This window comes from Coturnix japonica, chromosome 9 (assembly GCF_054131305.1).
Source record: "Coturnix japonica strain WE chromosome 9, WE-NBRP24, whole genome shotgun sequence".
Taxonomy (NCBI): domain Eukaryota; kingdom Metazoa; phylum Chordata; class Aves; order Galliformes; family Phasianidae; genus Coturnix; species Coturnix japonica.
In genome coordinates this window covers 8,770,649-8,797,763 of record NC_140671.1, presented here as the reverse complement: position 1 = coordinate 8,797,763, position 27,115 = coordinate 8,770,649, and the positions used below count along the sequence as shown (strand labels likewise).

The 27,115-nt window shown below is 50.8% G+C and overlaps 2 protein-coding genes across 7 annotated transcripts in view; both read left to right on the top strand.

The window, feature by feature from the left end:
* LOC146759674 (uncharacterized) overlaps positions 1 to 3,062 on the top strand; it is a 37,042-nt gene extending 33,980 nt beyond the window's left edge. For all 3 annotated transcript variants that reach the window (XM_085556199.1, XM_085556204.1, XM_085556205.1), the window contains 3 exons: positions 1,261 to 1,504; positions 1,615 to 1,720; positions 2,913 to 3,062. The gene's annotated coding sequence lies outside the window, so the exon portion shown is untranslated. The remainder of the gene's footprint in view (positions 1 to 1,260; positions 1,505 to 1,614; positions 1,721 to 2,912) is intronic.
* A 143-nt stretch (positions 3,063 to 3,205) lies between these two features.
* The window catches only part of SRRM4 (serine/arginine repetitive matrix 4), a 28,634-nt gene continuing 4,724 nt past the window's right edge, over positions 3,206 to 27,115 (top strand). Inside the window, exons 1-11 of one of the 4 annotated variants that reach the window (XM_085556167.1) lie at positions 3,206 to 3,488; positions 11,782 to 11,925; positions 13,270 to 13,353; positions 13,617 to 13,688; positions 14,424 to 14,450; positions 15,000 to 15,050; positions 17,456 to 17,548; positions 18,472 to 18,616; positions 24,628 to 24,965; positions 25,671 to 25,883; positions 26,100 to 26,216. In XM_085556167.1, the coding sequence (XP_085412293.1) occupies positions 3,358 to 3,488; positions 11,782 to 11,925; positions 13,270 to 13,353; positions 13,617 to 13,688; positions 14,424 to 14,450; positions 15,000 to 15,050; positions 17,456 to 17,548; positions 18,472 to 18,616; positions 24,628 to 24,965; positions 25,671 to 25,883; positions 26,100 to 26,216 (1,415 nt within the window). In that variant the 5' untranslated portion in view covers positions 3,206 to 3,357. Of the gene's footprint in view, positions 3,489 to 11,781; positions 11,926 to 13,269; positions 13,354 to 13,616; positions 13,689 to 14,423; positions 14,451 to 14,999; positions 15,051 to 17,455; positions 17,549 to 18,465; positions 18,617 to 24,627; positions 24,966 to 25,670; positions 25,884 to 26,099; positions 26,217 to 27,115 lie in introns of all 4 variants that reach the window. The other 3 variants (XM_085556166.1, XM_085556169.1, XM_085556168.1) reach the window with 3 other exon arrangements.

The window sequence follows — 27,115 nt, the reverse complement described above, 5'->3', positions numbered from 1 at the left end:
CCGGGCTGGAGGCAGCCCCTTTTGTGGGGTAATTAATTCTCTTTTGATCATCTGCCATGTAAATCATCAGCGGCCAGGAGTTAATCATGTGTAGGAGATGAATCCCGCTCTTGCCTTAATGAGCGCCGAATCGTGACCGGCATCTGCTTACTCCCCACGCTTTCATCTCCTGTACAGTGTGAATGATTAATTGTATCTAATAATCTCCTCTTTATTCTATTAAAAATAAAAATCTGAGGGCAAACAGCCTCTGCCCCCCTGACCTTTGCTGCTTTGGTCTTAGATGACCACTTGCTCTTCTGGAGCAACCAAAGGGGCTGTGGGTTCCACAGATGGGGTGGCACTACCCTACCCTTGGGGCTCGCTTGTCCCCTGTCCCCAGAGCTAATCCTGCTGGTCCCAGCACAGCAGCATCCTGCCCTGCTCAGTTGGGAACCAGAGGGCACCCAGGGTTGCTTGCAGTCCCTGGGCGACATGCAGTGATGTTTTGCCAGGGGCTCTTAGTCCAGTCCAGTCCAGTTGGAAGGAGACAGCAAGATCAGCAGGATTTGGGGCTCCTGGACACATTCCCTGTCACATTGGTTTCCAGGGCTGTAATTTAGCCTGGTTTAACTGGAGCTTAAATTAGCCCAGAATGGAACGGAGCTGCAGCTGCATTCAGAAATACATACAATCACGGCACAGTGAAATGTTTCTGCATTTCCATCAGCGTGTCTCAGCAGGAAGTGTCTGCTCCCCAAGTCCTCTGCCTGTTCCCTGCAGCTCTGAAAGCTTGTATGGCTGTAGCCGTCCCTCAGCCACCCGTCCCCAGCCTCCTTTCTCTCCATGTCATTGGCATTCAGTTCTTCTGTTTATTCAATTAGTGCCTTTCTGCTTAATTATCTGGTTAATGTGAACATGTCTAATTGCTGCATTAGCAAGAGGGGTGCCATCCCCCTGCATGGCGCACGAGGCCATGAAGCTGTGTGGGATGGACACTTGGAAAAAGCCTGCTCCAGCTGATGTCTCCATGGAAGGGAGGGTTGGGTTGTTTTGGGACGGGGCAGCCCCATAGAAGGGAGGGATGGGGTGGCATGGGATGGGTTGGGATGGGAATGCTCTGTCACCACGTGGGTGGTGCCAGCCTGGTGACAACAGCTGGATGCCACCAGCTTCCAAAATGTCCACCTTCCCGTATGTGTAGGACAGTGCATTTCCATACTTGTATTTCAAGGAAAAAAGGGCTTTTTGTCCTCACCTGTTTCTCTCTCCCATCCAAAGTCACCTCCGAAGCCTCATCCTTGGATGTCCCCAGCTGCTGGGAAGGTGAAGGGACCCAGTGATGGGGGGCTGTTCTTGGAAGCTTCTCAATGGGAAAACTTCCCATGAAATGGACGTTTCCAATGAGAGAGAGATGAATGCTGGCCTGGCAGGGGTGGATCCAAGGTGTGCTGCATCCTCAGTGTACAGCCAAAATCCCCCCACTGCTGCCTGGGACTGGTTTAGCTCGCAGAGGGAATAATTGGTAGGTGCTGCTGAATGTAATGAATAGAGGGTACTCACAGCCTTTGTTTATTGACTCTTGAGTTCTAATGAATACTTCCAGAGGTAATCATTGATTTTCTGCATTTGCAGGAAACCTGCCTGTCTGGGAGATGCGTCGAGGTGGATATGGGGAGGCTTGGTGCAAAAGCGGGCTGCTGGTGAGCCTTCACCTGTGGGGAGCAAAGTGGGGACAGAGGTATGGATGGAGGGGCCCTCAAAGTCATAAGGTGTTGTGAAGCCACTGTCCTGGCCATGAGGCCACAGGGACGGGCTTGGTTCTGCTTTGTTGGGTATTTGGGGGCCACAAGAACCAATGGGCAAAGAACAGCAGCTGCAGTGGGTGCTCAGCATCCACCGGGTGCTGCAATGTGTAAAACACGAGTCAAGCAATCCAAAACTGAGGGAAAATATGACATCTATAGAAAAATATTTGTCCAGCTCCAGGACAAACCAAGCTTTATTCGCTCTGGAAGGGAGAAGAGATTAAAATGTAATCCTGGGTAAATGCGTTTTCCACTTTCCTCCCCTTGGGTACCTCTCAGCAGGCGCAGATCTGTCCTGCTGAGCTCCGTGTGCTCATCCATGGCAGCAGCTGGATGCCCTGGGCAGCTTTTGGCTGTCATCTCTCAAATCAAAATCAGGGACCGGGGTGGGTAAGGGGGGCTGGGCCTTTAGGGTGAGGGGAGAAAAAGGGGATGGAGCATCCCCACAGGGCTGCTTCCTGCAGGGTGTGGTGCTGGGACTGTGCTGGTAGTGCCGGTAGCACCCAGCATCGCCCCTGCTTATCGCACAGAGCTTTTTCTGGGCATCTTATGTTGCTTTTTCTGGCTGTTTATTTATGAGGCAATTTATTACAGCGCAGTTATTCTATAGCGGGAAAGTGTATTCCTAGGAGCCTCTGTTAACGGAGCCAATTGCTTAATTAGCTCGCTGATGTCTCCATGAGGTACGCCAGGAGAGGTTTCTGCTTGTAACAATCACTGCCTTCCCCCTGCACACATGCCACCCGGGCTGCTAATTTAATAGTGCAAATATTCATTATCCCTGGTGTTTGGCAGTGAATCTGGAGGTGTTTTGAGCAACTCCAGTTTCCAGCCCCAGGGACGGGGTCTGGACTGGTGGGGATGGCTGTGGGCTGGGGGGTTAAAAAGGGGATTGGTGGAAGTGTTGTATGGTGCACGGGGACCTTGGCTGTAGCTGCGTCCTGAAAACCTCAGGGCAGGCACCAGTGCCTGATTGGGCATTTGGTCACCAAGCTGCAGCAATGGGATGGAGCTGGCTATTTATCACAAGAAAGTGCTCAAGTCCTCTGTGATTTTTCTTCTTTCTCTGTTGTTCCTGGCTATTGTTCCTGGCTCCATTATCCCCTGGTTGCTTACATAAATCAGCACATGGCTCTCCGAGACACAACAGGGAGCGGCGCATCCATCCAAGGTCACCGTCCCTTGTGCTGCGAGAGACAAATCCCCTCCAAGGGTCGAGAGCTCCGGGATGCTTCCTGAGCGGCCGAAATGGGCCCCACGAGGACCATCCTGGTGCTCCCAGCCAAGGATGCTCTTGGTCCATGGATGCTCCCAGCGGAGCAGCTGTGGGAGGCGGCACCGGGGAGGGGACAAGAGCGGGCCCGGCCCCATTCCCCGCCTCGCTGCCACAAAACGGGAGCCGGGATCTGGCTCGGCTTCACACGCTCCCCTCCAACCCTACCCGAACCGGGATATCCCCCGTTAAACCTTGGACTGAACCCAAGCCGGCACCGAACCGAGCCGTGCGCGGTCGGGAGGGATGTAGCGATCAGCACCGCGGAGAGCGGCCGTGCCGAGCAGTGCCGGGGCCATGGCCAGCGTGCAGCAGGGCGAGAAGCAGCTCTTCGAGAAGTTCTGGCGAGGGACCTTCAAAGCCGTGGCCACACCGCGACCAGAGAGCATCATCGTGGCCAGCATCACCGCCCGCAAACCGCTGCCCAGGTAAGGGCGTGTGGAACCCTCGGTTTGGGGTCTGCTCCCTTCTGCAAACCTCTTCCTTAGGGGCTGGGATCACAGGGGACCCCCTGCCTGGGGCTGAGGGATCTGAGCTTTCTGTTCCCCCCTCCCCAAGTGATGCTCGGGAAACTTTGACTCTTTGGAGCTTGGAGTGGTGTTAGGGGCTGGGTTATAGTTTTAAGGTGTGCATGTCCCTCTGGTTGTCTGTCCCCCTCCTTCCCTTGGAGCCAAAGCCCAGGGCAGCAGGGTCAGACCACACAAAATGTGTCCAAGGGGCTGCTGGTACCCACCGAGCTCTGCTGGGATATGCAGGGATTTGTGCGACTTTGTCTCAACTACACATCCTCAGATTCTGTTGGCTGTCACAATATTGCTTAAGAGCAGCATCTCTGCACTGTTTTTCAAAGCTTCTTTCCATCGCTCAATGTCACCAGAGTTTGGCGAAGATGTTTGATTGGTGCAGGAGAGGTCTGGGGGATCAGACTGCACCAAACATCCCAGCCCTTGGGGATCCCCACTGAGGTCACTGAATGCTTCCACCTCTCCATTAGTGATCAGTCAGGTTTGGAAACTGGGGAAGCTCAGCTTGGGGCACCATGGGCAGCAGTGGCTCCTACAGCTGCTATCCCAAAGGCTTCACTGCAGAACTGATCTAAGTGCAAAGCTCTCTGTGCCAGCAGGCAGAGGGATGAAGGGAGCAGGAAGCCCAGCACAACACTACGGTGACCATCTGTGTCCCTGTTTCCTCCCAGCTTGGCAGCCACTGGCAGCGTGGGGTTCCCATTGCAGAAGGGGATTTTCCTCCTCCTGGATGGGTCTGTGGGGTTCTTGCCTTTCGGGTTCATACGCAGCCCCAGATCAGAGTGCGGTGCTTCCCCAGGGTGCCCCGGCCCTGCAGATAAAGCCTCTTCCATCCTAATTCCTGACAGGCGCTCTGGGAGGTTTGCAGGGTTAAAGCTCCGCTAAAACCACACTTCATCCGGAACAAAAGAATACATTAATCCCACCCGTGCCTGGCTGGGGGCTGCGCCTCGGGGGTCTGCCCTCTAATCCATGGAGCAAAGGGGATACTGAACACTGTGGTACAGAGGGAAGAGCTGAAGTTCCTCCTTTTCTTCTTCTTGCAGAGAGAGTCTTTTATTTTAAGGTAGTGGGTGGCTGTTCATTATCGTCATTACCCGCACTCAGCCCCACGGAGCAGCTGTGGGATGCTGCTTCTCCTTCCATGGGGGGCTCCAAGGGGCACAGGGCTGCCACTGCCCACTGTCACCCCCTGGCACCCCTCGTACCAGCCGCATCCCTGCTGCCAGATGGCTGAAGTGGGTCACCCCAGGCCAGCGTGGGGATTTATTTTAACCCCTAATCCCCCAGGATGTGCTGTGCTACACGTGGTTTCACTGCCCAGTTTGCAGTCAGCCGTGATTTTGGGGCTGGGATGGGGCCCATCTCTCTTTCACCCCAACCTGCAGCTTGCTGGGCACATCACTGTGGTTTCTTCATCCTCATTGCCCCACTCGGTCCCCATGTGTCAGCACTGGGCTGTGCTGCCGGAGGGCCCCCGGCTCCGCTAATCCCCCCCTTGTCCATCGGGCATCTGCTCAGCGGGGCCTGGCTGCCATCTGCTCCTTCCTGCGCCCAACGAGCCGCAGCACTAATGAGCCCATGGCCGCGGCCCAGGGGGGGGAGTGGGCCTGGAGGAGGAAAGCGGAGGGGGGAGAAGCAAAGCCCCTGTGCTCGGGGCACCGTCAATAGGGCGGCTTTGTCAGCCCCTGCCTGCTGGCTCCAGCTGCACGGCGGCTGCGCTCATGAGGCAGCTCGAGGGCTGCTGGGGGTGAGGGCAGAACTGGGGATGCCCATGGGACCCATAGAGCCTTCCTCCTCCTCCTCCTTCTCCTCCTGTTCCTCTTCCCTCAGCCCCATCCCTCGTTTGGTGCTGGGGTGATTCTCAGTGGTAAAAGTTCATCGGTCCCCAAAGGCATGGACTGCATCCCAGGGCATGGTGCAGCGGTGTGGGGTCTTGTGGACCTCTGGAGGATGAACCTGGGACAAAGTGAGGGGCTACAGGGCTTCAGGTCTCCAATGGGGTGAGGGGCTGCAGGAAACCACCTGGGTCTAATCCCCCCCACCCCATTCCTGATTCCAATTCAGGAATGGGAAATATGTCCAAAAAAATGACTTAGCCCATCTTGGCATGACAAGACCCTGTATGGAGGGGGCTCATAACCCTGCACCACTCTTTCAAGGTTTAACTAACAAATATTCAGGGTTGTGAGATACAAGCATGGCTCTCCTTTGGGGGGGTAGCCCATCCATAGGGCTGGGGCTGAGCCCTCCTCCCCCCCTCCCTGCCCCTCTCCCTGCAGCTGGACCTTCATGTGCGATTTTCCATAATATGAACTTTCCAAAGGCAATCCTTTCCTCAGTGAAATGAAATCATTTCATGCATGACTGCAATTCCTTTTTCTCTTTTTTTTCCCCCTCCCTTACCTTTTCTTCCCGTGGCCACTGAAACCTCTCTGTCATTGCCAAGCCTGGAGCAGGGCATTAAATCCCACCTGTGCCTGGGACACCAGGGCTGGACACTTTTTGTGACCACATAGAAACTGAGGGACAGTTGGGTGCCTGGAGTAGACACCCCAGTTTGGAACCCATTGGTGCTCAGCAGGCAGAGGAATGGGGCCTGATAGCACAGGAGCAGTGATGGTGCACTGGTGCGATGCAGTCCTGGTGCCACCAGCTCCCCTCCACGGGTAAGCTGAAAGTGCTGACAAACACTGGGAGTGTAAAAATAGCATATTTTTTTCCTTTTTTTTTTCACAAGTGCCTTCCCTGCTTGTGCAGCAGGGACTGCAAGGAGAGCTTAAAGATCTGGAAGTGGGAACAAACTCTATTAAAAGAGAGAAAGGTGCTGGGGAATGCGCTGCAGTCCCTGAGCTGTTCTTGCCCTTTTCTAGCTCAGGGGGACTGAGCTGAAATTGGTCTTTTGGAGCAGAGTGGGGTTGAAAATGGCCTCTTTTGGGGCAGGGTTTGGCTGAAATTGGCTTGTTTGGGGGCAACAGGGCTTGCTCAGGGGCTGAAACAGTCCCTGAGTCCCCATCCCAAGGCTGGGGCTAATTGATCTGCAGACAACCCCGTTCAACACTCCATGTTTAATTGATGTCTCTCCATTGATGATATGAGCAGCTGGCTACAGCTGGTCCAGCTCCAGGCTGGTCAGCAGGACCATGGGCACGGGGCTCAGTGCTGCTCCTCCAGGCTCACTCTGCTTGCTGCCCCCATCCCCACTTCCCATTCCTTCTCCAAAGCCCCATTTTGGCTCTCAGCTATGTTCATTGTGGAGCAGAGGATGGGGCTCCCTTTGTTGTTCATGGTGCCGAAGTAGCAGAGCCAGCACCCTGCTCACCCTCCCCATCACTCCACTATCGATTTGCCCTGACCTCACTTTACCATGCTCTGATTTCTTTCAATCAGGCTTTGAATGAAGCCTCTATGCCGTTCAATAGAACCAGCCCTGGGATGACCCAACTGGAGGTGCATGGAGTGCTCCTGCATCCCCCCCAGAGCATCTGCTGGTGATGCAGTGGCACAGGCTGCCCAGGGAGTGGTGGGGTCACCATCCCTGTAGGTGTTCAAGGAGAGCACAGATGTTGCATTGAGTGATGTGGTCTGGAGCGATCACGCCATGGATTAAGGTCGGACCAGATGACCTCAGCGACCTTTTGAACCTTAATGATTCTGTGATCCCTTGTGTCCCATGTCCTACAGCATAAACCCACCTCTTCCAGGCTGCTGCCTGTCCCCTTTGCCCCAAACCTGAGCATCCCATCATCCACCCACAAAAGCCTTCCTCAGTCTCCTTGGTGGCTGTCCCCTCCTTGGGGCTGCATTTGCTCAGTGTCAAGTTGGTTCCGGCAGGCTGATGGGCACAGCGCTTGTTTGCAGAGATTGCACAGAGCAGAAATCCCTGCACTTCATCTCCAGCTGCAATTACCAAAGCCAAGTCGATGCAGTTGATGGTAATGGGATGGTAACACTGTCTGAATTTGTATTTAATGCTGATTCCAAGGGTCTATAATTTTCATCAGCACCACGCGACTTTTTATAGAACAGAAAAAATGTGAGAGTGGTTAATGAGCTGTAATTCTGGAGAGCTTCTGCCTTGATTGGGACTAATTATTTTCTTTATAAAAATAATTAACAACCCACACAACCTATGGAGTGAAAGGCATGTGGCATTAATTAAACCTTGTGGTGTTTCCAGCTCACCTTTATCAGCGGATCCTGTCGTGTCCTGGGCATGCAGGTGGGCTTTAGTGCCAAGGGACAGCAAGGGGACATTGGGACCACCCTGAGCCCAAATTCATCTCTTTCTGCAGTGCCCTGAGAGCCTGGGATGAGCCCCAGGTGGATGGGGAGCATGTCTGTGTGCTTAGCCGCTCTCTTACATAATATACAATTGTTAACAAGACTAATTCCTCTATTTTCCTGGAGGTATGCTGAGAACTAATGAATATATTTGCATAATCTTGATTTTGTTTATGAATAATTCTGGATTATCCCGTTGTGAATGGCACGGGGGCTTTGCCGCTCCGGGTTGCCTTTCAGCTGAGGATAGCAAAGCGTTTTGCAAATATTAGTTCAGCCTCACAAATCCCAGCAAGCAATAAAATTATTATTACACCCAATTAAAGATGGATGTGCTGAGCAGGGGAACGACTGTCTGCAGCCTCAGGGCCGGTTGCCCAGGGCCGGACCTTCCCCTCAGGAGCCTCTCGCCACCTCCCTGCCTGGACTGGGAGTCTATCTGGTGGGAGAGATTTGTTGCTAAGTTCCTTATTGGAGACAGAAGGGGAATAAGCTTTGTCTGAGCACCAAAGGGAACACTCCTGCTCCGTGTGGAGCATCCCCTGACAGACTTCCCTGTGCTCCCCTGAGCCCTGCTAAGAGCCATGCTCAAAGCCATCTCCCATCACTCCCGACAAGTGTGTGCTCACAATCCGCGATTCAATTAGAAGTTAACGAGCTATGTTATTGGCAAATAAACTATTTATCTTGCTGCCATTTGCCCTGCTCAACAGAGCAGGACTTTGGGCAAGGGAATTGCAGTGAGGACCCACAGCCCTGCCTGGTGTGGGAATGGGAGCTTTGATTGACATCACTGTCACCTTTCCAGGTGTGGGAACCTGCAGGGTGTTTGCCAGGGAGGGAGATTTAAGAACAGGAGAGGCACAGGGCTGCTCCCTGAAAGGAACATCTTGGGGAGGAGGACACCCGAAGGCAGGGTCCTCATCAGGACTGGAGCACTAAGCTATGGGGGGGACATCTGCCCCAGTGCTGCCAGCAGCTGCCTGCAGCAGGAGTTTATGATGGAGATGGAGCCACTCCTATCTCTGTGCCCATTATCATCCCCATTCCCAACCCTTTCCTCATCCCATCCTCAATCCTCTCCCCATTCTGAACCCTGCTGCTATCCTCATTGCTTCACTATCCCCATCCCATTTCCATCCCCATCCCAATCGCATCCTTGCCGCATTTGATTCTCATCTCTGTCCCCATCCCATCCTCCTCTCTTTACCATCCCCGTCCCTAAGCCCATCCCCAAACCCCATCCTATCCCCATCCCTGGGCTGTAACCATGCAGTGTCCTTGGAGCACCTGGCACCAGCCCTGTCACCGGTGGGGACCCACCTCTGTTCTTACATAGCCATGCATAGCAAATCAGTTGCTGGAAAAAATGAAGAGACGAGCTGCTTTTTTGGCCCAGGTTGTGATAAGAAAGGTCATGAAACATTTCTGGAGGCCAAGAAGCAAAAAGGAGCTGCTGCCGGGCTTGGGCTTGCAGCAGGATGCAAGGGTGTGAGAGGGGGGTGAGCCACAGAGGCAAAAATTGGATGAAAAATGCCTATTATGGAATTGTGTTTCTTTTCTGTGCTTAAGCTGCTTCAAGAAAGCCACGCGCTTTTCTGCAGCTGGTGCCTCTGCTGATGCACGAGGAAACAGTGGAGAGAAGATTAAAATTGAACTGGCTCAGGATCCGTGCAATCAGGGAGAATATTGCGGTGATTTGCTATTATAATTTCCAATAACAAACGACAGGGCTCCTGCTGCACTAATAACAGCGGTCTGGATGAGGCGGGGAAGGAACCTGCCGTGCGGTTGGTTCTGTGGCTGTGTTTGTGGAAAGCACTTACAACCTCCCCCACCTCGTAATTTTAAAGAAGTATTTTTAGAGCCTGTTTCAAAGGGATTTACGTAAACACATCTGCATGAGTTTTGGCGTGGAAATCTCTTTACAACCTTCTCCTTTCCCCCCCCTCCTTCTGCCGGGTCAACCATTTTCTTTTTTTCAATCAACTGAGAAGAGGCAGAAAGCAAGAGAGAAAGGAAAGGGTGATTTCACCAGTGCAGAAAGCCTCCTCTGCACAGAGGGATGTGTTCTGAGAGGAGTGTGGCACAGCCACAGCGGGTGTGGGACAGTGGGGTCCCAGAGCCGTGGGTGTGCATGTCTTTGTGCTGGTGATGCACTGGCACTGCTGTCCAGGGAGTGGTGGGGTCACCAACCTTGGAGCTGTTCGAGTAATGTGAAGATGTGGCAGTGAGGGATGCGGTTATGGGCATGGTGGGGTGGGTTGGGCTTAAGGCTTGAGGATCTGAGAGGTCTTTCTCAACCTTCATGACTCCATGACTATGATTCTGTGCACCCAACTCTGCTTGTGCCCTCCAAACAAGGCTCACCAGGAAGGCAGTTTTTCTGCTTCTCAGTCCTCCAGCGATGAGGAGCTGCAGGAGAAAGGCCGTTTGATGAGAGCTTTGTGGCAGGAGATGGCTCAGGGACTCAGGAGCCTGAGGACAGGGGAGGGGATTGTGTCACCCAGCGCTGCATCTCATGGTCTGATGGCATGGCATGTGCCCATGGTGATGTGCACAGTGATGGGTACACGGCCACGGTTTGCTCCCAAGGCAGCAAACACTCTGTGCCTTTGCCCTGTCCTCCGTGCCTCTCCCAGCTGTCACGGCCCAGCCCATGAAAGATGACAAAAAATATATATATGTTTGAATCTCTCTGTTCAATCGATGTCTGTAGAGCTTAACACAAAGGGATTACCAGCCCGTTTAGAGCGTTAGTGACTCTCAGCTTTCACCAGAGGAGAGTATTGGGTTGAACTGAAGCCAGCCTTTGATGGGATTGGAGAATAATTATTTCCATCAATAATTACTTCCAAGCCCAGAAGAAATGGTCCCCAGCGTGTTGCAGGACAGCAGCCCTTGGTTGCCTTCAGGCTAATGTGTTTCAACACCAGGACCTGAAATGCCATTAGTGGGGACATCACCCACTGTGCCCAGGGAGAGCCCCCATCCGCACCACTGGAGCTGCTCCAGCTTTGCACAGGTCATTAATTTGGGGACATTTTTAATGGATCCTAATGACTGAGCCTCCGAAGACTGTTCTTAAAAGGGGGTTGGGAAATGCCACAAGCTAATTAGTTCGCACAAAGTAAGCGATTAACCATGTAGCTTCCTGGATGATTAAAAATAGCATGGATGATGGGAAAAGACTGGGAAATTTTTTACAAGCAGAGTAATAGATTGTAAAGATGGAGGGACCATTGGATCTGCCAGCATCACCTGTGTGGGAAATATTTCCTCCAGCTTCATCCCACTGACCCCCAGCATATGTGTTTGCCTAATGTTCATCCCTAAACCTTCAGGCGTTGCAATCTGTGCTCCAAGAAAGAAAGGGCTGTTGGATAAGGTGGGGATTTCCTGAGAACATGGGTGGAAATAGGAATTAAGTCTCTTTGACTTTGACAGATGCTTCTGCACCAGCTCCAGCCCCCAGAACTGTGATTCTCATGACTGGGGCAGGCAGAAAGTTCCCAGGGGCTGCAAGCCTCTGGCCACGGCTAGCTGGGGCTGATGTGCTGCTTCCCCATGGAACTGCACTTTAGCTTCCCTCCTGGCATCACTGAACCCTGAAGATGTGCACCACTCCTGATCCTGGCCCTGCAGCCCACATTTGGTGGCTGTGATGGTCTCTAAAGACCAAATGCCTGGCCAGGCTTGGCCTTGTTGATACTTCCTTTATTTCTTTATACTGGGTAAAACCACTGGGTATGGTTTATGGCTTTCCATCAGTGCTTCCATTCTCTGAAACAAATATCTGCAGGGCTCTACTCTGTGTGGGCTCCCTGGGGCTCATGCAGGCACCTGCATGGCTCAGGTGGTTCCCTTTGTTTTCTAGCTCTCTTATTGCTCTTTCTGGCCTCTTGCCATGCAGTGGGACGCTCAGCTGCCTGCCATACTCTGCCGAGGATCGGCGTCCTGAGAAGCTGAGCAGCTGTGTGTCCAAGGAGACCTCCACCACCAATGGCTGGGCAAGAGGGAAGGAGAGACGCAACCCTGCTCAGCACAGGTCACGCAGGTAGGGACAGAACCACCCCACCGTGAGGTTCATCATCCTCATCCCTGCTGAGGCTGTTAGATCTGGTCAGGGGTTGGGGCACATTGGGTTCCCCTCTGGCTGTGGATCACCCTCAGCAGTTCCCATCACCCACACTGAGATCAGAGCAGCAGCATTGCCCTAACTAGGATATCGCTTTGTTATCTGTGCACTGTTAGCCCCTGACAACTTGCAAGGGTAAAAATGAACGAAGCTTGCTAAGCAAGGCAGCTGGGGTCTCAGCCTTTGCTGCTGAACTGGGATTTAAGGCCTTTCTGCTTGGAAAGAAAGAGACAGAAAGTGCATTTACTATCTTCAGATGTCAGGCTAACCGGAACAGTAATCTAAAGTGTATTTTTAATTAGACTCTGATTACAATCACAGAGGAACAATTAAAGTTAGATCAGCTCAGGGAGGAGGCTTCCACTTCAAAGACAAAAGGCTTCATCTTGGGAGCAGGGGGAGGGCTCCAGGCAGGCTGCCTATAGCTGAGCACACAGCCTGGAGGTTCTTCATGCCCTGGCACAGACATGGCAGGGGATGATGATGGAGAACGAGATGAGGACGGGGCTGAGCTATGCCGGAGCCCACATCCCTGTGAGGATGGCTTTTCAACCACGAGGTCCTGATGGTGGCAGCTGCAGCCAGTGGGATGAGCAGTGGGGATGCTGAGGCATGGAGCCTGTGCTCTAGTTTCCATCATTCACTGCCTTTTTTTAGGGTCACCAACCCTCATTCATTTCACATTTCCAGCCCAGTGCTCCAAATTCATTAACTGCTGTTTGCTTTTTGCTGAAACATAGCACAATTTAAAAAGAAATTAATAGACAGTTTCCCCCCCACTCCAAGTTTAACCACTGTGTAAGAGATGCTTATCTCACTAAATCACCATAGCATGTCAATAAATAGATATTTTTTCTAATCAATTGCTATTTAACATTTGCCATGTCTCCCATTACCATTAGATTCACCCGGTCTCAATAATTATTGTATGCAAATCAAATGCCAATTAATTATTTAAAACATATTTACAAAGCAGCGAAACCCATAAATCTGTCATGGAGTTGTTAACCTCAGCAAGCTCATTTCAAATAACCAGCTGGCGTCGCAGCCACGTACAGTGTCTGCCTCATTATATCTCCATTAAACCCACAGAGGAGGCACTTAATTTCAAGTGAGGGTAATTAGAGGGTAATTAGGTGCCCTGATCTGTCCTGGTTGGCCCTCAGGTAGGGATGGTGGCACGTGGAGGTGGGCAACCCCAAGTGAGGTCATTCCGATGGTGCTTTTATCAGTTTATTTTACAGTCTTGTTTGGCTTCTGCAGCCCATCGTGTGATGGTGAACGTGCACCGCCGCCGGCCCGGGGGAAGAAGAAGAAGAAGAAATCCAGCCGCAAGAAGCGACGGAGGTGAGGGTGGCCATGTTGGCCTGGGCCTTGCCTCATGGGGAAGTGTGTCCTGCAGCCCCTGGTGCATGAAGGAACAAAACGGGTATAAAACAGAGGTGTGAGGGGCTGGGGATCTGTTGGCCATCCTCTCATCCTCCCCTTATGCCCAGAACATGGCTCAGCCTCAGCTCTGCCTGAGCCCCAAGGCCTGGTGGTGGGGTTCAGGGTGGGCAGCCCTGGGGGTGAAGGGCTGTGCTGGCCCTGATGCCTCTCTGCTCCCCCAGGTCTCCTTCCTACAGCCCCTCGCCTGTGAAGAAGAAGAAAAAGAAGAGCTCCAAGAAACGAAAAAGAAACAGGTATTTCTCCTGTGGAAGTGTTGCGGGGAAGCATCAGGTTCTGAAAGCTGGTTTTTAATTTAAAGAGAGTGATAAAATTTTGGAATTGCAAATATTTCACTGTTTTCTCTCAGCTGTTAAACCAATATTTGCAGAGAACAGTGGATGCCATCTCCCTGGGAGAGTTCGTGTATTTATAATTTATTGAATGAGAGCAAGAAGCTACCAAAAGTGGTGAACAGAGTGAAAAGCAGCGCTTATTTCTTATGGGAAAAGGTGGAAGGGGGGGAGAATTGAAGGAGATAGAAATACCTGTAAAATATATCCTTTCGGAGAGCAGGTTCTTATGCTATGCTATATTTGGCACCTCCTGGTATCCATCTCGGGTCAGATGCTCATCATTTTTACACCTGTCGAACCCATTTGTGCCCCTGCAAGATGAACTATAGGCTTATGGTTCATCCCAGAAGGGAGCGTGATCAACCACTGAGTGTTAGTGACCAATGGAGGTCATTTTGAGATCCCACTCAACTACAGATCCCAACTGGCCTTGCCTTGAGCCATCTCACAGCCATTCTAGACAGGACTTCATGCTGGGTGCTCTATGGGATGTTGTGCTAGGAGCTCAGATGGGACACATCTGGTGCACTGTGTCCTTAGTGCTCAGCCTCAAGATGGACTTTACCAGATTGTGTCAGATTCAGACTTCCAGTTTTGTAAGACGCTGTGCTCAGTGTGCACCTTTGTGTCTTGCAGGTTATCCTCAAAGAAGAGAAGACACAGGTAAGAGCTGAGCACGTGCGGGTTGATCCCTTAGAAACGGTCTCCTCAGGATCTCACAAGGTTGATGTTCATGGTGTGGAGCCACTTCTATGACTCTTTGTGGAATCCCCTTGGTCCCCCCATCCCCTGTGGGTCTCACAACCTCGTCCACGTTGGACACTTTCTGAATCTTGAGCCTTCGTTCTTCCTACGGTTTCACCTACAAACAGCACACATCCCCCAGCAGTGAGGAAATATTCCAACCCAGTGCCTTTCCAGGTGCATGCTGGAAGAACTCTTCGGATTCCAGTGCATGTATCTTCTCTATGGGAAAGTGTAAAGCCAGAAGGTTGGCTGATCCCACGGGCACTGTGTCCCAGCCAATGAACCAGGTTTCTCAGCAGGAGCTGAGACCCCCTGTGTCAAGTCAGAAACATTCAGCCCTTCAGTTTTTTAATTGCATGTTTTTGGGCAGTTCAGCTGTAATGTTGATGTGTGATCGTGCGATATATTTATATGTATTTTAATCAGAACAGAAATCTCCAAATTAATTAGCCATTTCTTATTTAGTTCCTCAAGCCCCAAAAGTAAGAGAAAGGAAGAAAGAAAACACAAAAAACAGTAAGTAGTGATTCACAATATTCTCTGCCCTGCCAGTTGTGAGCAGAAGGTCCAGCTCTTCTGATGAAGGCAGTAGGAGACCCAGCTCTGCACAATGGTGTACTCTCACTGACAGGGGCTTTAGCTCTTCTTTGCTGCTTGCAGAGGTTATACAGGGACTGCTTGTGATATAACCAAATATCCAAATGGGAGCAGAAAGCGATGGGGGCTGGGGAAAAGAAGGGGTTGTTTAGAGGTGATGGAGACTATTGAAATAGGGAGCTGAGGTTCCCATCTGCTCTGATGTGTGCAGAAGACAAGCACAATGTTTGTCTTAAGGAGCAGACATGAGCATGGCATGAGACATGGTTCTTTGGGGACAGGAGAAGAGGCTGTAAAACTTCCATTTTGCAACTTGTGGCTTCTCACCTGCTTTCAGAGCACAGAAGCAGTTCTGGGGCGGAAGCCTGGCTATCACACCCCTGGCTGGCCCTGCTGGGACTCAGCATACCCTGTTAGGGAAAGGAGATGAGCTGACAGACCAGGATTTGCTGTCTATTTGGCGTTAGCATGACCTGCCCTGTAATTCTTCCCAGCACAACCTTTATTCTTAGGAAGGGAACAGAAGGACAAGAGCCCCTAGCACTGCTAGTGTCACCCTGCTGCCCATTGGGACAGAAGAGACTAGAATCCACAAGGTGCTACCTCCACCTCTATTGCATGCAGAAATCCCATCTCCTTTTCTCTGCATTTCTGCGTGTTCTCACCATTTTCTTCATGCAAACTGAGCTGCTGTGTGCCCAGAAATCCTATAGATCACTGATAAAGCTGAAGCTTCCTTGATTATCTGTATTAGAAGGCACCTTCCACTCACAACAGTATTGGCCAGCCTGCATTAGCCTAGCAGCGTGGTTAGAACAGAGACTGGGTGCAGTAGTGCATTGACAGAGGGGAATGAGAGCTTCTGGGGTTGCTCTCTGGGGATGAACCCCCCCAGGGCTCCTTAGTCTTCATCTTTCAACTTAGAAATCAGAACTGAAGCTCCTGGCTTCGTCAAGCCTCCCCATTGCTCCCAGGTGTGTATCAGAGAGATCCCATAAGCCAACCTGAATCAGGGTTTGGCTTATCTGATACAGAAGGTGAAGAAAAAGCATGCAGGGAGGGAGAGGCAGTCAGTGCTGCTGACTTCAGCTATGCAGAAGGAAGGAAGCTCCCCAAATGTGAAATGCTGGAAATCCAATCATAGTGTATAAACAGCATCAGAGAAGACAGCCAAGCAGAGTTCAAGCAATTGCCCTCATTGTTGCCCTTTTGTTTTGGAGGAGATGCTGTGCTCAGGCAATTGGTTCACTGATTTTTTATGGTGCCAAATTGCTAAATGCTGTCCAGGCAGGTATGTTAACGGTGTCAGTGACTGGTACAGCATGGCCATGAAACCAGATTGTTCCTGTCAACTAACCCATCATCAGCTTTGCATGCTGGCACAGCAGTGCCAGGCTGAGCAGATGGTTACACGCCAGACCCAAAATAGCTGCTGAGGTGGGCACTGGGCATGACAAGAAGGAACAAGCACAGAAGGTTTCAGAGCCTGCCACTCATATAACCCTGCTCCCTGAGTGCAGGACTGGGGCTTTTGGCAAGGACAGGCCCAGCCCTTCGGTTATGGGGCCAAGTCCAACTGTAACAACCCAAATAGAGCAAGGGGAAAAGCAGCAGGACAGTGAACCTGTGTCTGTGTGCAGTTTGCTGGTCCCTGTCCTGTAGCCATGTAAGAGAATTGAGTGGCAACAACTGGGCACCTATGAGAAGTCAAATAAATGGTCCTGTCCCCTCAAGCAGAAATCGTGTACAGCATAGGCTGCAGTTATGGAGGCTGTCTCATGTTTATAACAACAGTAAGAGCAGATTATAGGACTGGCTGGACCCTCTTATCTTGAGAAGGTGGGGAAAGCTGATACCCAATGTCCTGTATTATGGGGAGTCTGGGATGGTTGGGCTGCCCAGACAGATGGTGCTCCCCAAACAGGGCAAGGCATTGGGCTGTCATGGTGGGCTGCAGGATGAGGGGGGAGTGGGTGACATAGCTCTGCTGGGTCTTTAAAGAAGAAAGGATTGGTGCTGCCTGCTGCTCTCCTGTGCACTTGTCCATAGATCTTCCAGCAGGGCGCAGAGGCAACCTAACAGCTTGTAGCTAAATGCTAGCATAGATCTCAGTAAGATGACATGTCTTGATGTCAGGGCAGCCATGAAGGGATGGAGAATTTTTCACGCCTTTGTGTCCTTTGCAATGTTTCACGCCCCAATCCCTTTGCTTTAAAATGCTGATCTTGTTTCTGATGTAAGTGTCGTTGCCTTTGGCCTCCAACTGTTGGGTCTTACAGCCTGGGTCTGCTGTCTAACCACAGTTTCTTTTCTGCTTCCCAAAGCTCTCGTGGGCGCACCCGGAAAGCTCACCGCCACCGCCGCTGCCACTCTCGCTCAGAGAGCTCTGACTCCTATTCCCCGAGCTGCAGGAGCAGGTAATGTCACCACTCACGGGACTGGCTGCCCTGCAGCACTGCAGTGGATCAGGGTAGTGACTGCAGTGTCTTGTGTGCCCTGCTGACTCTCTGGGCAGAGCCATGTCCCACTCTGGCAGTTGGGAGTTGAGCTTCTTGTGGTCACAGCCATAAAACAGAGGGTTTGGGCTCAATAAGTGGTAGCTGCATCTTCTCAGCCCAACAGTCACTTCTAATCCCCATGGCTGATGATCAGCCAGTGACAGCTGACTTCAGCCCAGTCTGCCTTCCCCAGCCCAGGGCTCTGTACTGCCAATGTCCAAGGAAAGCTTCAAGCTTGTTCTTAGCAATGGAAATGTATTTGCCAATGGCATCCTATGGCCACTATCTGTGACCTGATTAAAATCTCTTTCCTGTAGATGACAGATGCATCCCGAGGCCAGCTGAGTGGATGCTGGTGCAAGACCCGCATCACTGCCATGGCAAATTGAATAGCTATGCACATTGTGAGCTTGTTATGTGCTGTTTTAAAGAGCTTTATGAACAAACCACTCCCTCTGACCCAGTCCACTTAGAAAACTACTGAGAAACTTCTCATGGAAACTCGGCGATCAGTGCAGGGAGGAACACAACCAGTAGTAGGTGGGAAGTTCATGCAGGCGCAGTGTCTTCTCTTGGAGGTGTATTGCCATAGGGATATTCAAGGCTGCGTGGAAGCTGTGAGCCACCGTAAAATTAGGAACTGGAGATGAAACTCGAGGTTTAAAACCCAAAACCCACCACGCATCTCCTGGCTGCAAACTAAAATGCTTTTAAAGCAAAATATTCCCTTTCTTTCCACCCTGACTCCACAGAGAAGGCAAGGGTTTGCATGCAGCTGCTGGTGGGCACTGCTGCAATGCTGAGGATAACACTTTGCTTCTGCATGTTTTCTGGAGGCGCAGAGCCAGGTCTCGGGAGGAAGGGCGTAAAACACGGCGGAGACGCTCCCAGCACCATGCAAAAGTCCCAGCAAAGAGAAGCTCCTCTGCAGAGGTTCAGACCAGCCAAACCCTCCCACTGCACAGCTTCCTGTCTTCTAAGGAAGTCGTAAGTATTACGCACTGTGCTTCTTTGCTTTCAGTAGCCATGGGAATATGGGTGAGAAGTCTGCCATGTAATTTTTATAACTCAATTATAGCGATGTTAGACGAAATCTGGTTAAAGCAGCATTACTTATTAATGGTGCTGTTCTCCAGATGTATTTAAAGTCATTCCTTCCTTCAGCACTTCCTCCTCAAGAGTGGGGTTGGAGAGGGGAAAGGTTTGCCGAGTCTCTAGCCTCTGAATAATGAATTGAGGACAAAAAAAAGAAAAGATTAAAACCCGTGGCCTTCAGTGATGATATTTCACAGGGATGTGTTTGTTATGCAGTCTTTGCTCAGCTGAACATGGACTTAATTCATCGGTCTTCATGTCCGAAAGTTTAGTCCTTCAGGGGTAAAAAAGGGAATCAGACGTATATAAAGGAAATATTTGCATTTAGTGAGTTGGTGATTATTGGCAGGGGATGTTTTCTATTGGGATCCTTCTGAGATCACTGTTGCTCTGGACTGACAAGCCCAGGGGCCAACTTGAGAGCTTGTGTGCAGCTCTCGTTGATGCTAATGGGAACTGCATGTGCAGCCGAGGGTAAAGTCAGTCTCAGTGCCTTGGGATGTTTTTCCATATACATGGGAAGAGATGATATAATGCGTGCCTTAGAAGAGAGGGAGCAAAAATGGAGAGAAATCTTAGATAGCGACTGGTATGAAATCTTTGTTTCCCATGGCACATTTCCCCCTTGTTCCCAGTAGCTGCCAAGCAGAGGTGTGATGCTCTTTGATCAGTGTTAGTATCTGATGGGTGTTCTGGAGAGGGGCAGTGCTACATAAGACTTGAGGTAGTACAGGACCTGGTGCTTGTGTGTGGATGCGGAATGCTACCAGCGGCTTGTGTGGAGTCCTCTGAGCCCTGAAGTGGAATATAGTGGGGGACTGACTTTTTCCCCTTAAGCCCAGTCTTCAACTGGAAATAGCTGAGCCATACTGCAGATAGAGGAGATAGTCCCAGCAAGAGGAGGCGCCTTCTCTGCTCACCTGCACAGCTGGCATTTCAGTCACTATACACACAGATCGTATATGGATACAGACAGACACAAGCCGTCTCCCAGAGTCATAGACATATATTTACTCCTGTCATATACACCTACTGAGTGTGTAGTGCACAAGTGAGTCATTGCTTATAAAGCCATGTAAGGCAGAGCACGAGTAGCAGAACCTGCATGCTGTGCTTACGTGTGTGTCCTTACAGCAGCACATGCAAAGAAAAAAGGACGAGCTGCAGAGCTTTCATTGCCATCAGCCTGGGGTGTTTCCTTGTGTCAACTCAGCAAAGGTCAGTGTGAGTTAATAACACAAAGAAACCAATGGCAAAAAGACCTCACTTCTACAGTCCATTGGTGTCCTCTTTCTTCCCGGGCAGCAGTATGCTCTCCTGGGACACTGTTCAAGAGCACATTTATGCACTTGTTTAAATTGAATGCCCTGGTGAAGTGCTGAATAAGGTCTTTAAATATCATGTACTCAGAACCAGCAGGGAAAAATAGAGTGGGAGCTTTCAGTCTTGTCTGCTAATGCCACACATTCTCTGTGCCACAACCCCTGGCCTGGGCTTCCAACCCAAACCCTCCTGACCTGAGGAGATTCACCGTGATATCTCCAAAGGAAAGTGATGGTCCGGGGAAGGCTCTGACACACAGAAGACACCCAGACAGGCAAGACACAGACTTCCTCCAGGTAATGCTACAGCATTTCCACGTCTGTTTTAAAAATTATTTAACTTTAGGCCAGATTTTGTTCTATTTTCTTCTGAAAAGTGGAAGCATTCTGTGGGTTGTCTCCAGGCATTTTGTCCCTTCTTTTCTATCGGAATGACCACATCCAGCTCAGCTTACCTGCAGTCTGAGGGATGAGGCACACAGAAGAGCTCCCTGTCCATGCATCCACCTCGCTGCTTCTTCCCCTCTTGCCTTTATGTGCAAGTTGGCACATGCATGGGCATGCACACAAGCAAAAACACCCCAGAGCTCCCTGCTCCTTTTGAGCAATGAATTTCCAAGCTTCACACACACATTTTTTCCTTTAATCACACGCAGCCACAATAGGCACGTGTTGAGAAAGAGGATTGTGAGGCTGTGCCTCAGCATGCAGAGGAACTGGTAATACGCTGCTGCTATATCTGAACATTAACAGCAACCCCCCGTCCTGCTGCAGACACTGTTCCGCACTTGTACGGATATATTCCATGCCCTTGTGCTTCTGGTTGAGCAGAGCAATATAAGTAACTGCAGGGTGTGAGCTTAATTGCCTTTTGTTGTACCTGATGAAGATAACTGCACACCGCATCTACCTTCCCTGCCAGCTCCTTTGCTTTCACTGAAGCTCGTTTGCAATGTCACTAATTAACACAGGCTTGACCCAAATTTTCAGGGAGGCTCAGTGGGGTCTGGTTGTTCCAAGCAGCACTACTTGTGCTGGTGTGCCTGCAGGGAGGTACAGGTGGGACAATACAGTGCAGGGATGGGGACAGTGTGTGCTGGGGGGCTGGGGGAGGCTGATAGCATGCCTGCAGGCCGCATTGCTCTTGCTCTCTGTTTTCCAGCCTGGGTTGTGGTTTTTATAGGAAAAGCTGCTCTTTTAACTGCTGCACGCCGTGTTTCTGATGACAAACAGGGCTCTTCAGGAGCTGGAAGGCAAAGCCTTTCCTAAACATGAAAGCCTCTCTCTTTTGCTGTTCCTCCCTGCCAGAGGACTAAATGTACCTCTGGTTATCACCTGATAAATTTGCAGCTCAGCACTCAAGCAGAGGCAGGAGAGTGTGCAGCCATGGGGGGACCAAGCAGCTCCCCGGGTACCCAAAGGAGGCAACACAATGCGAACCCTCATCCCAAAGCTGTGCCAGACCAGCCCAAACTGAGCTGGAAGTGCTCACTGCAGCAGGCAGAGAGGAGGTTTGCCTCCTTGAGGCAGAGGGTTAGCAGAGCCCAGCCCATCTCCCCATTAAAGGGCAGCCCCCTGGGCCCCACTCCCGGCAAGGCAGCAGGTGCTGCAGTGGCAGCTGTCTGCGGGGAGCAGGGGTCACTGCTGCAAGCTTTGTGTGCCTTTCATTGGTACAATGCATGGACAGACAGAGGGAGGGAGACATTATGCACTTCTGAAAAAGAAATTAACTCTTGTTTTGCAACTCATTTCAAAGCAGAGAAAAAGACTCGAGAAAAACCCTCTGGCGATGAGCGAGTCTGTGCCATGCTGCTCGCTGATGGGCCTCGGTCCCCTTATGGCTGAGAAAATTTATAGTCCTGTCTCTCCTCGAGGCTGTTTGAAGCACAGTAAATGAACTCGTTCAGTTTAATTGGAAGACGAGCAGTGATTGTATTGTTGTAAGCCATTAGGCTGCACCGCCTCTTGATCTAGGAGCGCACTCAGCATTACGTTCTGAAGCATCAGGGCCTCGTTTCCACTCGTCCCTTCACCTTGCTTAAATAATGATTTGAAACACAAAAATAACAAACCCAAACAGTAAATATGTATCTTGGGTTCTCTTGAGGGCAGCACTGTGTCTCAATCTGAAATCACTGAGATTATTTAATAACTTATTTAGGGGGTGGGGGGGAGAAAAGCCAAATGTTCACATAGAGAAAATTAGATTCACAGAAAACCAGACTCTTTTAAGACACCCTAGAAAAATAAAAAGCCATTAGAATTCAATGGAACTCTGCAGCATCTTCAGATGCAGCTCGTGGTTCTCATTTTGTGTGGCAAAGCCAAGGTCACCGGATGGGGGAATTTGCTCTGTCCAGCACCTCAATGCTTGTCCTGCCTCCTGCACAGGACAGAAACCACAAGCCAGCCCTTCCAGCCCCCACAAGGACATATTCCACTTCTATCCATGTTACCTCTTCCCAGGATGCTGCTGTCACAGTGGTGGAGATACAGAGAGGCACGGGGGGATCCTTGGGTGGATATTGGGATGCGCTGACAGCAGCTGTTACTTCAATACAAGCAAAACAAAAGTTCCTAGAAATCCTTTGTCCCAGGGGTAGAAATGCCAAGAAATGGGTGGATTTCTTGGCTGGGAAGAACTAAAGGCTGTTTGGTTTGGACTGGGAGGGAATGGAGGTGAGGGAGATGCACATGCCCACCCCCAGACTCCCACCTCTGGAGCCAGGGAGTACTTCACATGGTATGCCTGTAAATGAAATGTAGCCAAAAGCTGGCTGCCTCTCAGTCAGGGTTCAGGTATAACACAAGCCATAATCTTGAGAAAAAATCTGGTACCATGTGAAAGCACAGTCTTGTATTTTATGGGATGTGTTTGGGGTGAGATCGTGGTTCTGGTTGTGGAGGCCACGTCGCTCATGTCTTTGGGTACAAAACAGAGCAGGGCCAGACTCCCAGCTCTGTTACGCTCCTTTGACATTTCTGGAGTAAACTTCTGCTGGAGTAAACGAGAGCTGGCAGAGAAGTGGCAAAGAGCAGTACCTGTGCTGCAAACCCTGGGGCCTGGAGGAGGCCGCAGATGTGCTAGGTCCATGTTTGTCCTCAACGCTCCCCATCACAAGGGCAGGCACTAGCACTCAAGTTGCCTCGCTGACCAGTGCTGGACTGGCTCTGGTAGATGCCAGTAGAGATAAAACTGAAGAGATGAGACATTCAGATGATGTGAATCCCCCGGTGATGTACAGGGTCCCAGCTGACAGCCCCAGCCAAGGCAGCCAGCACGGCTGTAGGCTCCTCTCTGACCTGTCAGCTTCAGCAGCCCACCAAAACCATCATCCCCTTCCCGTAGCTCTCCAGTACAACCACAGTGGGGAAATACTGCTTCCCCCTCGACTTTATTTTTGACTTCTTTGCTTGAGTTCCTTTTGCCACTTCCAAGTACCCGTGGGCCACCCTGAAACCCTAGGGGATTGAGTGCAAGCCATGCTTTTCCAGCACAGGCTGTCAGCCCCCAGGAGCTGTCTGGGCAGCCTAATGTAAAGCAGAAGGAAACAAAAATGAGGAATAGTAAGTGAGAGAAGCAAGCAGACAAAAAGCAGTTGTGACATTTACATAGCAGAGTCAAGTGAACAGTTGGCAGTGTGGATTGAAGAGAGGGTTTATGTTTTTTTCATGTAATTTGAGACTCTAATGATGGACTTATGTTGCCCGCTCTTCCTTTTTTCTTACACCTTACCTACTAAAGGAGGAGTTCTTGATGGGTAAGTGGATGCTATCCGCAAGACACCAGGGAATTTATTAGAGGTCACTTGAGCGCATTAGCTGTATCTTCTTCAGGGGGAAAAAAGCACACAAAGAGGTGTCTGTATACTTTTTATTTCCAGAGGGATTTTTCTTTCCCCCCCACCTCCCTTTTTTTTTCCTTTATTTTTTTTCCCCCTTCTTAGCTTTTATTTCCAAAGTGCTTCTCTCATTTATTTGCCATTTTGTACAGAAGCCCTTCGTTTGATTTGCTTTGATTTTCCTTTGCTTATTTTTGTGACGTTCACTCAGAAATTCACTTACTGAAGCATTTGTTTTGTTTTTGTTTTCTTTCCAAGGATTATAAAGTTTATTTGTCTATTTATTTATCATGTATATATTCCCATTCCCTCTTTTGTTTCCTTTTTTGCCCTCCCCCTTTTAGGTTAAATAAGGGCTTTTTCCTCTGTTACCCCTTTTTCATTTAGTTAGCCCGTTACTTTGATTCCTTGGTTGCCCGTTTACTTTGTTGGACTCTTTTGTTTAACATGGATCGCATGCTGATACTCTTTGCATGATCTCTAGATCTTCCCGTTATCATAGCAGGGGGAAAAGGAGTTTCTTCTTACTGTGGATTTCTTTCAGGGATGTGTGCTTTTGTTTTCTTCTCTTTCTTCTTTTTCTTTCTTTCTTACTTTGTTTCTTTCCTTTTGTTTCAGTGCATCATGATGGTAAAATTTCTGGGTTTATTTAAAACATAAAATAAAAGCAAAGTAAAACCAGGAGCGACCCTCCTCAATAAAACGTTCAAACAATGCCAAATGGCTTTTTTGCTTTCAGATCTCTCAGTCAGGGTCTTCTGCTGACCTCTTTACCAAAACAGACAGCCCGCCTGGCCACCTAGCCAGCCAGAACGGAGAGTGTCATGAATATGACTCAGGAAACGACACTTCTTCCCCTCCCTCCACTCAAACGAGCTCATCCAGGTCAAAGGACAGCCAGGAGAAACGAAGCATAGCCCACGATGGCTTTGGCCCTGCCTTCTCATCTGGGAAGCCCAAAGTGGCCAACGGTGATAACAGCTCTGATTCAGGAAATTCATTCACCAGTTGCTTTTCCCAGACCAAGGCAACAGCTTCAGAAAATCTGTCTCCTGATGCCCAAGGACAAGACCAAAGGTCAGTGATTATCAGCAGCTGCTGCTGGTATTTGTTGCTCTGTATCTCCTGCCCGCATTCCCAATACACCAGTGAGCTGGCAGGGAGGTTTTTGTGGTCTGGAAGTGGTTAGATCTCAATCAGACCTTGCCAGCCTGGAGTCCAGAGCCCACAGTGAGCAGTGTTGGAGCCTGAGGAGGAAGATGAAAATCCAGCCACAGGTCATCATCAAGAGAAAGGAGTGGGTGCCAGCTCCATCTCTGCCTCTGTTTCCTGGGATGTGCCAAGTGGTGGTGGGGATGAAGGAGCAGAAGCAGGGCAGCTGGTACCCAAGGCTGTACTGGGGCAGTGGTGTATGGGAGTAATTCCACCTCAGTTCTTAAATGCCAAACGTTAGAGCCAGGGGAGTTGGTATTAGGAAGAACGAGTCCTAAATTTTCAGTTGGAGAGTAACACTTCTCACATTGTGACTCCAGTGGGATAACTCTGCCTTCACATGGGTGGAGCCGGGATTGCAGCTGGTCATTACTGTTGGGAAGCTGACCCCAATTCACATCCATGGCTCTTCTGGAAGTAGAGGGATTCCCACAGCCCAGTCCAAAGGCAATAGGACCTGCTCTGCTCCTGGAGCACAGCCCTGCCACGCTTCCCTTGCTCCTCACCCTCAACCCCAGAGCCTGCAGGGCATGGGGCAGAGGAGCTTACTGCCCAAATATGCGTTTCCAGAGGATGCCTGTCCTCGTGTCCCAGCTGTTCGGAGGAGAAGAAGCGCAGTGTTCCCCCATCACCAGCCCGCAGCTCACCGCTCAGGCCATGTCCCCGCAGCGAGTCGTGCAGCAGCACAGGACGGTCCTCCCCTGGCTCCAGCCGCTCCTGCTCCTCACCCCGCAGGGCCTCCCCCAGGTACTCCCGCAGCAGGTCCTGCTCTTCAGGGAAGAGGTAAGACCAGCACAAATGGTTCTTTCCATCACTCTGGGCAACCTCCAACTCTTGCAGGCTGACAGATTCCTTGGGGAGGAGAGTGAGAGTTTGTGTGGGTACCCAGGGAGCCACGTAGCCCTTGAAATATGGGGCATCTCTCCCCACTGTGAGCCTACAGGAAGTCTGGTACAACCTCACCCTCCAGCATCTTTAGCTTTTATATTCCTTCCCTAGCCCCAGGTCTTCTTCACGGTCCCCCAGCTATTCCTCCAAATCCTGCAAAAAAAGCCCTGGAAGCAGGAGCTCAAAGACTCGCCGGAGCCCCAGTTACTCCCACTACAGCCCTACGAGGTACGTCTGTCTCTACATTGGTATCATGCTTTTCCATTGCCTACATCACTTGCTTGTACTCCAGCCTACTTTCTGGTTCCTTCTGCCAGCTCCAAGCTGCCCCCTCAGCTTCCAGGGTTGGAGGGAGCAGGGAAACAGAGACATGGAGCATGGCACATGTCTGCGCATTATGCTGATCTGCAGCCCACCAGAAATATCTTCCCATTTATTGCCTCAGAGCAATCAGTGCAGCAGCGGAAGATGCTCTGCCAAAGAGGTGGCAGGCCCTGAGAAGTGTCCCTGCTTCATGGGCAGGCACCAGGTGTCCTCACACTGGCACTCACAGAGGCACACGTGGGGAAACACAGCTCAGGTGTCTCTGCTCCACACCCTGTAGAAAACACCCATCTCACAGCTCACCCCTAGAAATGCCTTTGGGCATTAATTTCTGGTAAGACCTCTGCTGTTGAGCACACTGTGAGCATTTGGCACCCTTAAATGTTACTATCGCAGGGCCTGATTCTGCAAGCTGTGACAGCCCCTGCTCTGGTGCTGGAGAACATTTCCTGCTCGCAAGGATCAGGTCCTTGACCTGTAACGTATTGCTTTGTAGACGGCTTTGAGAAGGGAACGGGGTGTATGAAGTCATCTACCCTCCACAGCAAGGCCTGTGCTGACGTGCACAGGGATTTAACAAAAGAGAAAACCATAGCAACCCCAGCACTCCTTCTGGTGAGCAGTGCACAGCCCTGCAGAGCTACCTGGGGCCCTCTGCACACGTGGGGCCTGCTGGCAGAGCTGTGCTCGCCCGCTCTTGCAGCACAGCCAGCAACAGCAGCTTTAGCAGCACTGTGGAAATACCAAGTGCATCCATAGAGGGACAGGGAAGCCATTTAGCTTTGCAATGCAAGGCTGCTGGG